This window comes from Lupinus angustifolius, chromosome LG10, assembly GCF_001865875.1.
Source record: "Lupinus angustifolius cultivar Tanjil chromosome LG10, LupAngTanjil_v1.0, whole genome shotgun sequence".
NCBI classification, from domain to species: domain Eukaryota; kingdom Viridiplantae; phylum Streptophyta; class Magnoliopsida; order Fabales; family Fabaceae; genus Lupinus; species Lupinus angustifolius.
In genome coordinates, this window is record NC_032018.1 from 6,980,351 (window position 1) to 6,995,630 (window position 15,280).

The 15,280-nt window shown below is 32.6% G+C and overlaps 1 protein-coding gene across 1 annotated transcript; it reads right to left on the reverse strand.

Annotated features, from left to right (window-relative positions):
- Positions 6,656 to 9,499, reverse strand: LOC109358950 (conglutin beta 5). The gene is made up of 6 exons (XM_019603462.1): positions 8,616 to 9,499; positions 8,259 to 8,434; positions 8,047 to 8,127; positions 7,635 to 7,955; positions 7,241 to 7,517; positions 6,656 to 6,982 (listed from the first exon to the last, which is right to left on the reverse strand). The coding sequence occupies exons 1-6, from the start codon at positions 9,460 to 9,462 to the stop codon at positions 6,771 to 6,773; spliced, it is 1,914 nt and encodes a 637-aa protein (XP_019459007.1). The 5' UTR covers positions 9,463 to 9,499; the 3' UTR covers positions 6,656 to 6,770.

Sequence of the window (15,280 nt, forward strand, 5' to 3'; positions counted from 1 at the left end):
CTCTAGGTGTATTATGTCACTAATACCAAACAGAACTTGCTTGTACAATGTTGAATGAAACTAATCTCCTAAAAATACTTTTAGGCTGATGCAGTTAGTACAACATGTTATGTTTCAAACATAGTTCTTATAAGACCAATTCTCAAGAAAACCCCCTATGAACTCTTTAAAGGAAGAAAACCAAATATTTCTTATTTGCATGTATTTGGTTGTAAATGTTTTGTTTTAAATAATGGTAAAGACAAATTAGGCAAGTTTGATGCAAAAATTGATGAAGGACTCTTCCTAGGTTACTCTCTTATGAGTAAAGCTTATAGAATTTTCAATAAAAGAACTCTAGTCAAGGAAGAATCTGTTCGTGTGTCTTTTGATGAAATCAATCCTATAATAAAGGATGGGTTAACTCTTGATGGAGAGGACTTGTGAAGTTCCCATTTAACAAAAGAGTCTTTTACCAATGCAACAACTAATACTCAGCATTTGAAAATGAATGATACTCTATCTTATCAAGAAGAGCATATTCATTCTGATTTACCAAAATAATGGAGAACTCATCGAGATCATCCTATTAACAACATCATTGGCGACATAAGTAAGGGTGTCACTACCCGTTTAAAGCTAAATGATGCTTATTTAAACATGGCCTTCATTTCTCAAATAAAACCTTCCAAGATTGATGATGCAATCGAGGATGAACATTGGATTCTTGCTATACAGAAATATTAAACCAGTTTGAGAGAAATGAAGTTTGGGAACTTATTCCTAGACCGTATGATAAGCATGTTATAGGAACTCGTTGGGTATTCCAAAATAAATCAGATGAAAATGGAATTATCGTTAGAAATAAAGCTAGTCTGGTAGCACAAGGATACAATCAGGAAGAAGGAATAGATTTTGATGAAACCTTCGCTCCTGTTGCTAGACTTGAAATTATTCAGTTATTACTTGCATATGCTTGCTCTCTAAATTTGTAGTTATATCAAATGGACGTAAAGAGTGTATTTCTTAATGGCTATATACAAGAAGAAGTGTTTGTAGAACAACCTCTAGGTCTTGAAGACTACAAGCATCTGTCTCATGTATATAAACTAAAGAAAGCTCTCTATGGTTTAAAGCAAACTCGTCACGCTTGGTAAAATCGTCTAACCAAATTTCTTCTTGTAAAAGGCTTTACCAAAGGAAAGGTCGACAATATAATTTTTCTTAAGAAAATAAATCATCATACTCTTCTTGTTCAAATATATGTAGATAATATTATTTTTGGTTCTACTCATGAGATTTTGTGTAGTGATTTTGACAAAATGATGCAAGGGGAGTTTGAAATGTCTATGACGGGGATGTTAAATTACTTCCTTGGATTACAAATCAAACAACTCGAGGATAATATTTTTGTATGTCAGACCAAATTCTGCAGAGACATGCTGAAAAGATTTCAAAGGATGACTACAAGCTAATTGCCACTCCTGTGGGTTCTAGTACATACATCGATACATATGAAGCTGAAAAATGCATTGACATATCAAAATATTGAGGTATGATTGGTTCCCTGCTTTATCTAACTTTCAGTAGACCTGATATAATGTTTAATGTCTGTTTGTATGCACGTTATTAATCAAAACCAAGAGAATCACATTTAGTTGTTGTCAAAAGAATCATGAAATATCTAAAAAGCACAACTGACGATAGATTTTGGTATCCAAAAGAAAGTATCTGTGATTTGGTAGGATATTCATATTCAAATTTTGCTGGATGCAAAACTGAGAGAAAAAGCACAAGTGGTACTTGTCATATATTAGGAAATTTACTAGTCTCATGGTCATGCAAGAAACAAGCTTGTGTTGTCCTAAGTACTGTTGAAACATAATATATAGCGGCATGTAGTTGTTGTGCCCAAGTGTTGTGGCTTAAACAAAAATTATGAGATTATGGCTTAGACTTAGGCTGCATTCCCCTAAAATGTGACAATACTAGTGCTATAAATCTCACAAAGAATCTAGTAATGCATTCTAGAACCAAACACATAGATATAAGACATCACTTCCTTAGGGATCATGTCCAAAATAAAGATGTGTCTGTAGAATTTGTTGATACTCATGACCAACTAGCAGATATTTTCACTAAACCTTTGACAAAAGATCTTTTTTATAAAATCAGACGAGAATTAGGCATACTTGATGAAGCTCACTTGTCTTAAAATGTTTATACATGATCATATGTTTGCTTCATTATGTTTATCTAATGCCTACTTGTACTTACTATTGCTTAATTTTGTTTAGAATTTTCATTTATGGGGTATATAATCGATTACTTTATGAAAATAATCAATTATCAGGCGTCAGTATGCCTGAAAATTCGAAATTCTGGGGTCAGTAACCGATTACTCTAGAGAGTAATCGATTACTGCATCAGGTAGAAACTTTCAGTAATCGATTACCCATATGCATAATCGATTACCTAAGGCTGCTGTTTGAAATCTGGGAATTTTCTATGTTGAGTAACCGATTACTCACTTTGAGTAACCGATTACTCTGACCAGTATTTAAGTTTTCCTCCTCGTTTTTCAAACACTTCTTCTTCTTCCTCAAACCTCTCTTTTCGTGTTTGCCCTAATTTTCCTCTAAAAACCTCAATTCCATAAATTTCGTGTTTAGTGGGCTAAACCAAAAATATCCAAATCTCTCAAACCTCAAAAACCTAATTTTTCAATACTTCAATCAAATGGCTTCATCATCAAGAGCTAAAAAGCAACATACCAGTTTGTCTCAAAAGAAGCAAGGTACTTCATCTTTTGAAGCTAACCCTCTGGATTTGGCATGTCTTCTCGCCTATGATGAACAATGCAAAGTTTTCTCAGAGCATTTCCTTGGTCGATCAATATTTCCTCCTAAGTATGGCAATGTAAGTAACTTTGAGTTTAAAGATTTCCATTTCCCTATTCTACTTAGGCAAAAAGATCTTTTTGATTTCTGTGAGGAATCAAATGCCTACTATCCTGAACTTTGGGAAGAATCATTTAACATCCTATGTGAAAGGAAAATAAATTATTTTAGATGTTAAAACCTTCAGTTCAATATGTTGTAATATACCTTACCAAGGAAGCATAAAAGATTTCGGTCTTGCATATGAATGGGATAACTATAATAGAAAAGAGTTCTACTACTCTATGTGTAGATTCTCTAAACGGGAAATAAAAATGCGTAAGCAACTGACTTTATGTGAAACTGTAAAAAGTAGAGATATCCTCGCTATAGGAAATCTCAATCTCAAAGATCGTTTGCTTCATTACTTTCTTAGCTATGTCATTCTTCCAAAATTTTCAAATCATTCTCAAATTAATGACATGGATCTACAATTGATGTATGCTCTTAAGCATAACCTTTCAAGCAATTGGGCTGTAACAGTAATGAGACAAATATGGTATGTACGAGAGACTCACAACCATTTGCCTTAAGCAATCTTCATTACCAAAGTACTTGAGCATTTTGGTGTATCCACTACTAGTGAATCAAAAGTCACACTTGATGCATGCGATTGTAAGATTGATGTGGATTTGATCCACAAAATGGGTTTCTTTCGAGATCCCATTGACAAAATCTATAAGCATCGAAGTGATAGACAAGCTGCACTTGTTGATCCAAATGTCTCTACTAACCCTCCTGAACATCAACCTTCTGATTTTCATGATGAGTCTTCTTCATTTTCTGCCATGCCTACTAATCAGATGATCATGGACATGTTATTCTCTCTTCGAGGCTAGATCTCTAATCGAATGGATGCTCTTGATGCTCAAAATCAACAAGTCCAATTCGAACTTCAAAGTCTTTCTTATAAGATCAATAGTATGGACCTTGATGACGATAGCACTAAGTCTGAGTCTTAGAGTATTTTTTTGTCTAGGATTTCTATCTATAATGATTGCATAATTGTGAAGAATTTGTTGTTGTAGTTTTTCTGGTTATGTTTGAACAATGTATGACAATTGTTTAAGTTGTATGCTATGTTACCTTTGTGTTTGCTATATACATATTGTATGTGTGTTGGCCTCTTGGCCTTTCTTCTTTTGATGAAGTCAAAAGGGGAGAAAATTTGGGAGAAAAATATTTTCTGTTTAAACTTTTCTCAGGCACAACTTCAAATCAAGGGGGGAGCATACAAAATAGGGGGAGCATACTCAAGTCAAGTCAAAATATCACAAAATATGCTACTCTCAGAAAACTACGCCGTCAAGAAGATATTGATTTGTCATCATCAAAAAGGGGGAGATTGTGAAGAATATCTTGCTCCTAACCTTGACATGGTTTTGATGAAGACACCAACATCACATAAAGAAGAAAAGGAAGAATACTTATGAAGACTATGAAGATAAGTCTTCAAGGAATTAGAGTCTAAAGTCTATAGGTACTTCTATCCTTATACTCTATAATATAAAATTCCTACTAATTCTAAAAAATATTTTAAAAGAAAAATGAAAACTAAAGTATAAATGAAAACAATTTTGAAAATATTGTGTAACAAGTTACTGGATCTAAGTAACAGATTACATGAGTGAGAAACAAGTTATCCAACAAAAACTGAACAAGGTAATCGATTACACCCATTTGAGTAACTGATTATACATTGTAAAGACATTCTTATAAAATTAAGCATTCTTATAACTCAATTTGTTTATTTATAAGACTTCTGAGCAGAAACTTCCCAACATAATCGAATATCTGAGTTGAGTTGTGACTATGATAGTCATATTGAGACACGTTATGATGAGTGCAATTATAAAAATGGAAAGATGCTAGGAATAAGATGCATATAATTTTAATTTATAATGATAGAAGTCTAAACCATCTAGAAAATCCTTTTGATTATGAGAGGGAAAGACCCTTTGAAGAAAACAATGATTTTTTGTGATGAAAAAGAACTTGATCGCATGCAACTTATGGAGATGACAATAATTCATGTCATGCCAATAACGATAAAAAAAATCAAGTTATTGGAATTTTGTTGAGAAGTTAAGGAAATAGGACTTGCAAGAGAAAAGCTTAGATATATTACTCTATGTGGTGTGCCTTTGCTGCCGAGCAAAGCTCACGAGGGCACTAATATTATTCCAAGCAGATTCTTGGAATCTAAAGATTAACAAGGTCAATGACGTATTTGACATGTTATAAAAGATTATGATATGGAGGATTGAAAATAACATTGATGGAGTCATAGATGAATATTTTAATTTCGAAAATGTTAGTTTCTATTAATTCTAACGGATAGTGATATTCTAAGACTATGTAGGATTTTCCCGCATAATGATATACTGATATTCCCATTGCTCAATAACATTTTTGTCCTTCTTGTAAATTATTCACCTAGATTCTTATAAATTCATCTTCATTCAATTCATAATTTCAATTATTCTTTACTTAACCATAGTTCCACATTTTCATCAATGAGAACATATTTTTAAATCATCTTTAAAAATATTTCTCCAAGGAGAATTCACAATTACTCAATTATCTGCAAAGATTTAATCGATTAACTGTAACTTTAATCGACTAATTATTTGCTAAATATACTTAGTTAATATTTCATGAACCTCTAACATAATTAACTAATCCATGATGCATGATTTTGATATGATATAAGTTCAACTTAATTTAATGCACATATATGAATGAATATCTCATATGCATCATGTTCATCATTCTAACATGTGAGATTATTATTAGGTTAAAAATTAAAGATATTAAAATGGAATGTTTACTTTTTTATTTTGCATCAAGTTTATGATATGCTTTCCTAATATATCATTTATCATCATATAATTAATGATTTCTTTTACTACTAAATTAAATCAAAAGAATATTAAATACGTTTACACTTGACAAATATTCATACATATTGGTATTGCAATTCATTCACTGTGCTAGAAGGGTTGTGAATGATGGTTGTTTGCGCATAAGTTAGTTTTTGGAGAAAATAATTGTTATGTAAATGTTGGTGGTGCAATCATTTTGATATTAGAATATTTGAAGATATAATTTAAAAAAAAACTTTAGATTTGTGAATGATGATTCTTTAAACCTCTGTTGATTTTCTTGAAGATTTAGCCTATTCTTGCAAAATAAGAATCATCTGATGAACTTCTTATTTTGGTTTATAAATGTATAAAACATGATGAGATTTTGGTTTATAAATGTATAAAACATGATGAGATTTTGATTTCTTCCATCATATATATATATATATATATATATAATAAAACAATTCATATCAATGTAATTATTTCTTACATTCTTTTACCTAATTTTAATCTTTTATAATTTGTCAAATTTATTTAATTAGTACATAAACACATTTGCTTAATATATACAATAATCAATTAAATAAAAACAATTAAAATTAAACAAAACCTTCCAATGATAATATGAGATATTAAGTAAGATAATTCTAAACAAGAAACTAAAACAAAAAAGCTCCAGTGCTAATGATCTGTGTTTTTATCTTGGATTCATTTTGAAATTATGATAATTTAGTTGAGAAGTCCGTGAAAGTCTTCTTCTTTTAAGTGAGAAGTAAATATAATATCAACGGAGGAGTGCAATAAATATATGTATAACTATATTAGTTAAGTTAGTGAAACACAAATAGATATATGAAGGGCATTGCATGCAAAACTTATAAGGTTGATTTTTTATTAGCAATAGATCAAAGGTACAACTATAGTTTTATTTTGTCTCGTGGATCATTATGACCTCTTACATAATAGTAGTTTTAATAACAACTTAGTAAAGAGCGCTCAAAATGGAAGAGATGGGACCCCTTCTTCCACGTCTTCCCTCTTTCTCTCTTTGTTGTTGTTGTTGCTGAGGCTGAGCATTTGCAAAGTAAGATTGTTGTTGGTTCCTGATTAACCTCTCAACATCTTCAGCAGAACCAGGGAATATGAGCTCCTTCACTTCTCTATCTAACTGCCTTATCACATTGTCTTCAGAACCTTTCAATTTTCAATAATTTCCAAACATAACAATGAGTTAGTAACACGGAAACCAAAGTCATTGAGCAAACATATTTTTTTATATTGAGGTGTTCGTGCCAAAAGTAGACTTTGTCCTCGCATTGGCTTTGTTCAAGGATATAGTTGGTGATCTGGCGGTCAATTTTAACATTGTGTATCTATCTTTTAAGCTACTCGTTTATGTTAAAGTAAGATATAATTATTTATAGTGTATCGTGTTGAATTGTACTATTGTACCTGCAAGGAAATTCCTCTGGTTTTCATCAGCGTTGATGCCAAATCCTAGCAAGCGAAGATTTGAGGAGGCGTTGATAGAAAGTGGATGACCTGCTGGAATTACCAAAATGTCACCTTCTGATAATCTAGCATTGTAGCTTCTCACTTCTTCCACTTCTTGCTCATCTTGTTGTCGTTGTTGATTTCTTATACCCACCAGTTCATAATTTCCTTCACCTTCATCAACCACAATTACAAATATGGCCTTTGAGTTATAGTGTGGCAGCAACAAAGCTCCCTAAGATAAACAAAACCAAGTCATTAGTATTAGTATTGTTGTCTAAGATGCAACACTAGTGAATAAGTATAAGGAATTGTGTGTATGGTTATTTGCGATGCGATATATGTAATATACCTCACTAATTTCTGTGAAGATGAGAGAGATATCCAAATCTTGAACTTGTGGGTTTCTATCAGGGGTGATCTCGTAGAAGTTGCCAAACTTATTTGAATATATGGGTTCATTGCTTCTCAAGTTGAAGGGACCAGATTCAGAGGGTTTGCCTTTTCTTGATGAAGATTGAGCATGTTTTCTCAATTCCTGGATCTGTTCCTTTGACACTCTCACTATCACTCCCTCATCTTGGTGGCTCTGCTCTTGCTCACGCCTTTGTTCCTCATCTTCTTGCTCGTCCTCATATCCTAAAAGAATCCTTTGTATCTCTTCATAATGGGTCTGTATATGAAATCATAACAAACAAACACATGACCACTATTATATATACTAAATAAATAAATAAGCAATCAACGTAGATAAGATGTGATACATTGAAGGTGGCCTCTAAAGTGTTCTTGCTGAAGCCGCTGAAGTAGGATTGTTGGTCTTTAGTTCTTGAAGGGTAGAAATCCTATACATATATAGAGTCAGAGAGAAAGGATGAAGAAATTAAAATTAGACGGTGTTAGATATGCAATAGGTGTGAAAGAAAGTGAGATGACATACTAATAAAAGATTATATGATAGGAGAAAGAACATTACATAAAATTTGCCGGGATTGTTGATGGGTATTGCGAGTTTGACTACTCTAAGATCCTGGTTGTCATCCGGGTTAAGGATATAAGAAGTTGTACCAGCTGGGAGTCTGAGAGCATCACCATACTCAAGGTTGTATGCTTGTCTTTTATCAGGATTCACTATTGTGATGGTGGCTCTACCTAAAATCCCAAATAATGACTAAAATAAATAATTTATTCTCATTAATTAATCACTTGAAATGAATACTAGTAGCAAGTAAGGTTTAAAATTTAGGTTCGTGACTGCCATATATGTCGATATGTCATGGTTTCGATAGTCTCCAAAACTATGATCTCTATTTAAAACCTTGATAAAAATTACCATTGAGTACAACGAGGATGTAGTCAGCATCAGAGTGTTTGGGGAGAATTAGAGTGTTCGGTCTGGATTGGAACTCAACAATGCGGTAGTTTTGGAGATTCTCAAGTCTATTAGTTCTCTGGTCAAACCTCTCGAGCACACGGATTTGACCGTTCTTATTCTTGTAACGAGTTTGAAATCTTTCAGAGCTGAAATAATAAGGGTTCCTTAGTCTGTGTGACTCTGAGCTAGAACCTTGCTCTTGCTCTCTCTCTTCCCTCTGCTCCCTCCCCTCATGGCGTTGTCTCCTCCCATAATCACTTTGTCTGCCTGAGCTAGATCCTTGCTCTTGCTCCCTCTCTTCCCTCTGCTCCCTCTTCTCATGCCGGTGTCTTCTCTCATCACCACTCTGCCTACGTGACTCTGAGCTAGAGCCTTGCTCTTGTTCTCTCTCTTCCCTTCTTCTTTGAGGTCGTTGTCTCCTTGCTTGCCCCTCTTCCTCTTCTTCTCCTTTTTCTTCTTCCTCATGTCTTCTTCCATACTGAGGTTGTTGTTCTTGCTCCCTCTCCCTGTCATGTTCTTTCCTTCGTTCACGCTCTTCCTCTTGGCTTTGTTTGCTCTCACTCCTACCACGTGAAGGCTCACGATCACGCTCCTTCTCTCTCCTATGCTCTCTTTCTTGTTCCTCCTGCTGGCGAGAACGTGGTGGTTGTCTTGGATCACGCTCCTCCTCTTGTCTTTCCTCAGGCCTCTCAGGATTCTTAATCACATCTTTCTCTCCATAAGCAATACCAATTGACACTGCCAAGAGGAATACTACTCCTAGTAGCAACACCAACATTGGGAATCTCACTCTCATCTTAGCCATTTTTAATTATATTAGATTGCACTCAATGATGAAAATGGGGACTAAGATCAGTCATATTTATAGATCATCTTCTTAAGAATTGGTGCCATGCATGTTGACGAGTGTTGAAATTGACAAATATGAGGTGTCCATTGCATGCCATTTATCTACATAGCTCTTTTTGGATATACATGGACGGGGCAATCATGTATGTATATGCTTATTGCTTCCTCATACATGTTCATTGTTTTTTTCCCATCAATTTCATGAACTAGGACTTTATTCTGGAAGGGATACATTATATTGTCTCTTTCATTTCGTATTTCGTTTTTCCTCAATCACCATGGTTGGTTGAATATAAATTATTATGGTAGAAAGATACTAAAATCACTGAGAGTTTTAAATAATAATAATAATAATAATAATAATAATAATAATAATAATAATAATAATATAAGTCAGGCACACATACAAAAGAAGTTGTTTTGGCTTGGTCAAGCATGCTTAGCAAATTAGATAAAAGTATATATGAAGAAGTGTGTATAGGAGGAGAAGGATTTTTAAAGAAGCTAGAACTTTAAAGTTTATTTGAATAAATGTTTCGTTATTTTCAAACCACACACTTCCCAGTTTCAATATTGACTTAATTGTTATGTAGATTTTGCTTCCTTCTTACTGTTGGACATAAGAATTTTATTAACTTTTTAATCCACAACTTTACAAAATAGATATATTAGCAATAAACTAAATAATATTTTAATAACCAAATTAAGTCAAATTGGAAAAATTCTTTACTTAAGAAGAGAAGTTAGACTACTCTACCACATAAGAAGCTTTCTACCCTTCAACAATTGCATAGATATTCTCATTTTGATATTGAAGATAAATAGTCTCTTTAATAACAGGTGAAGAAACTTTTAATATTATTTCTGGTATAATTAATAATATCTCATTATCTTATAAATAAAGAACTAATCTCATACTTAGTTTCATATACGAATGAACCATATAAAACATTTCTATTTTTTTTGGATCATCATGTGAAGCCATTTATGATTATTATGAGATAATCCAAATTCCATGCATGATGAAGAATGTCACTACCTCAGCAACACACCTTCATTACGTGTCTCTCATTCACTCTCCATTCTTCCCTATAACTGCTCACGGCTTAGATTCTCCACTTCACCACCTTCACTTAACTAGTGGTCCCATAACAATTTCAAATCTAGCCTTTCTAATTTATTTTCCCCTTTGATAAAACTGGAAAATTATTTTTGTATAGGATGAAGGGTTAATTTAGATTTTGAATAAATACTCATTTCAGTTCCTCTTGTTTTTTGACTTTATTAGTTTGATTATCCAAAAATTGAAAAAATCAAAATGCTCCTAAATTTTTTTAAATACGAATCAAATTATCTATTTTTAGCATGTTGTACGACATTTGGTACAGACTAATGTGACCCTAAAAACTAATTTGGCACACACTTAAAATTTTATGAATTATTTTGGGTTTTCATTTTTTTAGGGACAAAAATAGTAAAGTCAAAAAATATGAGTGACTGAAATGAATATTTACTATTACATTTTTAATCAATGTGCTACACTTCAGAATTATTTCTAAATTTTTTTATGATGCAAATAGAATAAAATAGCAAACAATATATATGTAACGACACACATACTTATTAAGTGAGACAAACGGGGGATGATGCTTGATAAAAACTGGATCTATATAATATTTGATATAGATTAAGCATTCTTATAACTCAATCTGTTTATTTATAAGAATTCTGAGCGGAAACTTCCCAACACAATAGAATATCTGAGTTGAGTTGTGACTATGATAGTCATATTGAGACACGTTATGATGAGTGCAATTATAAAAATGGAAAGATGCTAGGAATAAGATGCATATAATTTTAATTTATAATGATAGAAGTCTAAACCATCTAGAAAATCCTTTTGATTATGAGAGGGAAAGACCCTTTGAAGAAAACAATGATTTTTTGTGATGAAAAAGAACTTGATGGCATGCAACTTATGGAGATGACAATAATTCATGTCATGCCAAGTTAAGGAAATAGGACTTGCAAGAGAAAAGCTTAGATATATTACTCTATGTGGTGTGCCTTTGCTTCCGAGCAAAGCTCACGAGGGCACTAATATTATTCCAAGCAGATTCTTGAAATCTAAAGATTAACAAGGTCAATGATGTATTTGACATGTTATAAAAGATTATGATATGGAGGATTGAAAATAACATTGATGGAGTCATTGATGGATATTTTAATTTCGAGAATGTTAGTTTCTATTTGGATATATTAATTTTTAATTTACAACCTCAAATATACTTTTCATAACTAGTAAGATAAATATGTATGTGTTAGCAAATTTTGAAATATTAATTTTTCACAATTAAAGTCAATCCTCTCAAATTTTGACTCATCAAGACTTTGTACTATATATACATTTTAAAAGTGATGTCCAAAAAATAAAGTGTGAGATTATAATAATTGATCATAACAAGCAATTTCAAATCATACCCTACAATCATATTTATTATTTCAAAATCGATTATTGATTTGTGGCATATTATGATACTTCTAATGGATAGTGATATTCTAAGAGTATGTAGAATTTCTCCTGCATAGTGATATACTGATATTCCCACTGCTCAATAACATTTTTGTCCTTATTGTAAATTCATTAACCTAAGGATTCTTATAAATTCATCTTCATTCAATTCATATTTTCAATTCTTCTTTACTTAACAATAGTTCCACGTTTTCATTAATGAGAACATATGTTTAAATCATCTTTAAAAATCTTTCTCCAAAAGACAATTCACAATTACTCACATTATCTGCAAAGATTTAATCGATTAACTGTAACTTTAATCGATTAATTGTTTTCTTAAAATACTTAATTAATATTTCATGAACCTCTAATATGATTAACTAATACATGATGCATGATTTTGAAATGATATAAGTTCAACTTAGTTTAATGCATCAAAATCATGTATGAATGCTAATGTACTTAAATCATGTATGACTGAATATCTCATATGCATCATATTCATCATTCTAATATGTGAGATTTATCATTAGGTTCTTCCAACTTAGGCGTATTAGGACCTAAAGAAATAAAAATTTACTCTTTAGTGTTTATTGATTTTCTTGAAGCTTGAACTTGAGTCTTCATGTTGTTGTTGTTGATTTTTCCTTGTCCATAGTTTGTCTTTACCAATCCTTAAATTTTTTCTTATTCAAAATCATGTCATGCAGAAAGTAGACATTTAACAACATTCATTTGAGTGAGTGTAGTTAAATATCCAATTTCTACAATGCTAATTCAAGCAATTGTTAATGGAGCTACCAATAGTATTATTTAATATAATATTATTAACTACTTATATATAAATCAAAGACATCTAAAATCATACATACCAACGACAAATATATATCCAAAACTATTATATTAGTTATATATCCGCGTGACAATACCAAAATATTGTCTCTTTACAACCCAAAAGTGACATGTGTGCCAATGTTTTGGTAAGGGTTCTATAATTCTAAACAAATAGAATTAAAATTAAGTTATACATAAATCCAACAACACCTACTTAAACTATTTTTCAATTCTTTGATCGATTGAGACTTGATTTATCCTCGTTTGGAATAAAATATAGATTCATCTAAATCCCCTTATCATGATCAACAATCCTATATAAACCATCATTTGTAGTTGGAACACTCTAATGTGATTGTGATATTCCCAAGAAAGAATCATCTTACGCATCAATATATTTGTGATCTTGGTCATCATTATTATTGATGGTTATTTTTTAGTCAAAAGAACAATGGACTATTTTGTATCAGTCGGGTCAGCGACATAGAATACTTATCGAGCTTATGATTCTAGAATAAAATGCTCGTCTTTATATCCTGACATATTAAGATTCACCTGTATGAATCCTAATCCACCAACCTGAAAGTTGTTGTTGTTATCAACCCACATATAACCAAAATAAGACACCCAAAACGTTGTGTAATCTAATTCTAATCTATGTTCAAAGACCCCAAAGTATACTATGTCTTCCATATGTGTTCTCTCTGTTCATACCTCCTCTCCCTTGTGTGTTGTTGCTTAATGTCCTATTCATGCCTTCCACATAACCTACTTCATTGGAGTTAAAGAGAATTTTGGTGTTCATACTTGTTGGACCAGACTGCGACCGGAGTTCCATTGTTACAGGGATATGTGAAGAGTGGAAAGTCACAAGTGAGACACCATGTCTTGAACCAAAAACTTAAGGTATTAGTTCCATGGGCCTTTTCTACTTATAAAGTCTTTCACTCCTCCCCGCATATCCAATATGGGACTTCACACTTGAATATGTTGGAGAATATCTCCATCCGAAATCCATAGATTAAACGCCAAAGTCCTTATGACCATGGCTTTGTTCCCATAACCTAATGTTTATGCCCATACATAAACCCAAATGGAACAACCATGGTCCAGACCGAAGAAACACCAAATGAGTTCATGGTGAAGATGAAGAACATACCTTGTTGAGCCATTTCCGGAATCTCGAAGGTATGAGGGTGCGATGATCTTCCAGATGTTAGAGCCTGAATGGTTTTTCCTTATTCTTCTCTAGAGGGGAATGAGAAAACCAAAAGCTTGAGAGTTTGTGTTGTGTTAGGAGAGGAGCCTTATGGTTACCTTATGTTATATATGCCTAATGGATGAGTTGATAGTGTTATATCCTTTTGGATAACACTATCCTCATCCTACCTTATTCTCCACAACTTTACACCTGAAAACCTGTTGCTCTACAAATGGGGACCATAACCCATAAAAGTAACCCCATAGTGGTTACTACTTAAGTTGCAATAATTTTGATTCAGTCCCTTCATCAAATCAGAAATTGCCTGAAGGTATCTACACTTATTATTATTTCATGACACATATGCCCTTAGCCACCAAATCAATAACTGAAGATCATTTTATATTTTGACTAATTACAAAACGACCATAACATAATTACATAATTATATTTGTGACATAAATTGTCAGAAATTCTACCAATCTCCCACTGGTCACACATATGATTCTCTGTACGTGTTATCCTTATTGCGCGCTTAAATATTGCCATTTTGACTTAGGCATACCCAAATTATCCCGTCCGTTAGTCCTGTCTCCATATCGAATCACAGTGAACTTCGCCATATTAATCATGACTAATTCAACAATGATCACCAACATTGACACAACCAAATGACACAGATACATCATGAAATGTGTAGCATGAAAATTACATGAATATGATCTGTACATGTCAATTTTCAACTGGTCCTACTTAACTTTAGTGAGATCCTTAATAATAACATAAAACCTTATTGTACAAAGTATAATGACAGAATACCAAACTGAATGATTAATCAACTGAAGTTTGAATACAAAGTATTCATACAAAATACTGAAATTACATAGAACATAACAAAATGTGTGCACTTTCTAACTCCCACTAAACCAAAATATCCTCACACTGTAGAACACCCATGTGAGCAGCATGCTCATGAAAGACCTTGGGTGTGATAGCTTTTGTGAGAGGATCCGCAATCATGGAGTTAGTGCCTAAGTGTTCTATGGAAATTTGTCCACTTTGTACCTTCTCCTTACAACTAGGAACTTAATGTCGATGTGTTTCGACTTTGCCGAACTCCTATTATTGTTTGAGAACAACACAGCTGATTTATTGTCACAGTATAACAATAGTGGTCTTTCAATCCTTTCCACAATTCGTAGCCCAGTGACAAAATTTCTCAGC

What these genes read in the sequence shown, in the direction of transcription:
- LOC109358950 (XM_019603462.1), bottom strand. Translation starts at nt 9,462, where the DNA reads ATGGCTAAGATGAGAGTGAGATTCCCAATGTTGGTGTTGCTACTAGGA. An exon ending in TCTTCACAGAAATTAGTGAG is followed by an intron (nt 7,518 to 7,634) that starts GTATATTACATA and finishes TGTTTATCTTAG; the next exon opens with GGAGCTTTGTTGCTGCCACA. An exon ending in CCAGAGGAATTTCCTTGCAG is followed by an intron (nt 6,983 to 7,240) that starts GTACAATAGTAC and finishes GAAAATTGAAAG; the next exon opens with GTTCTGAAGACAATGTGATA.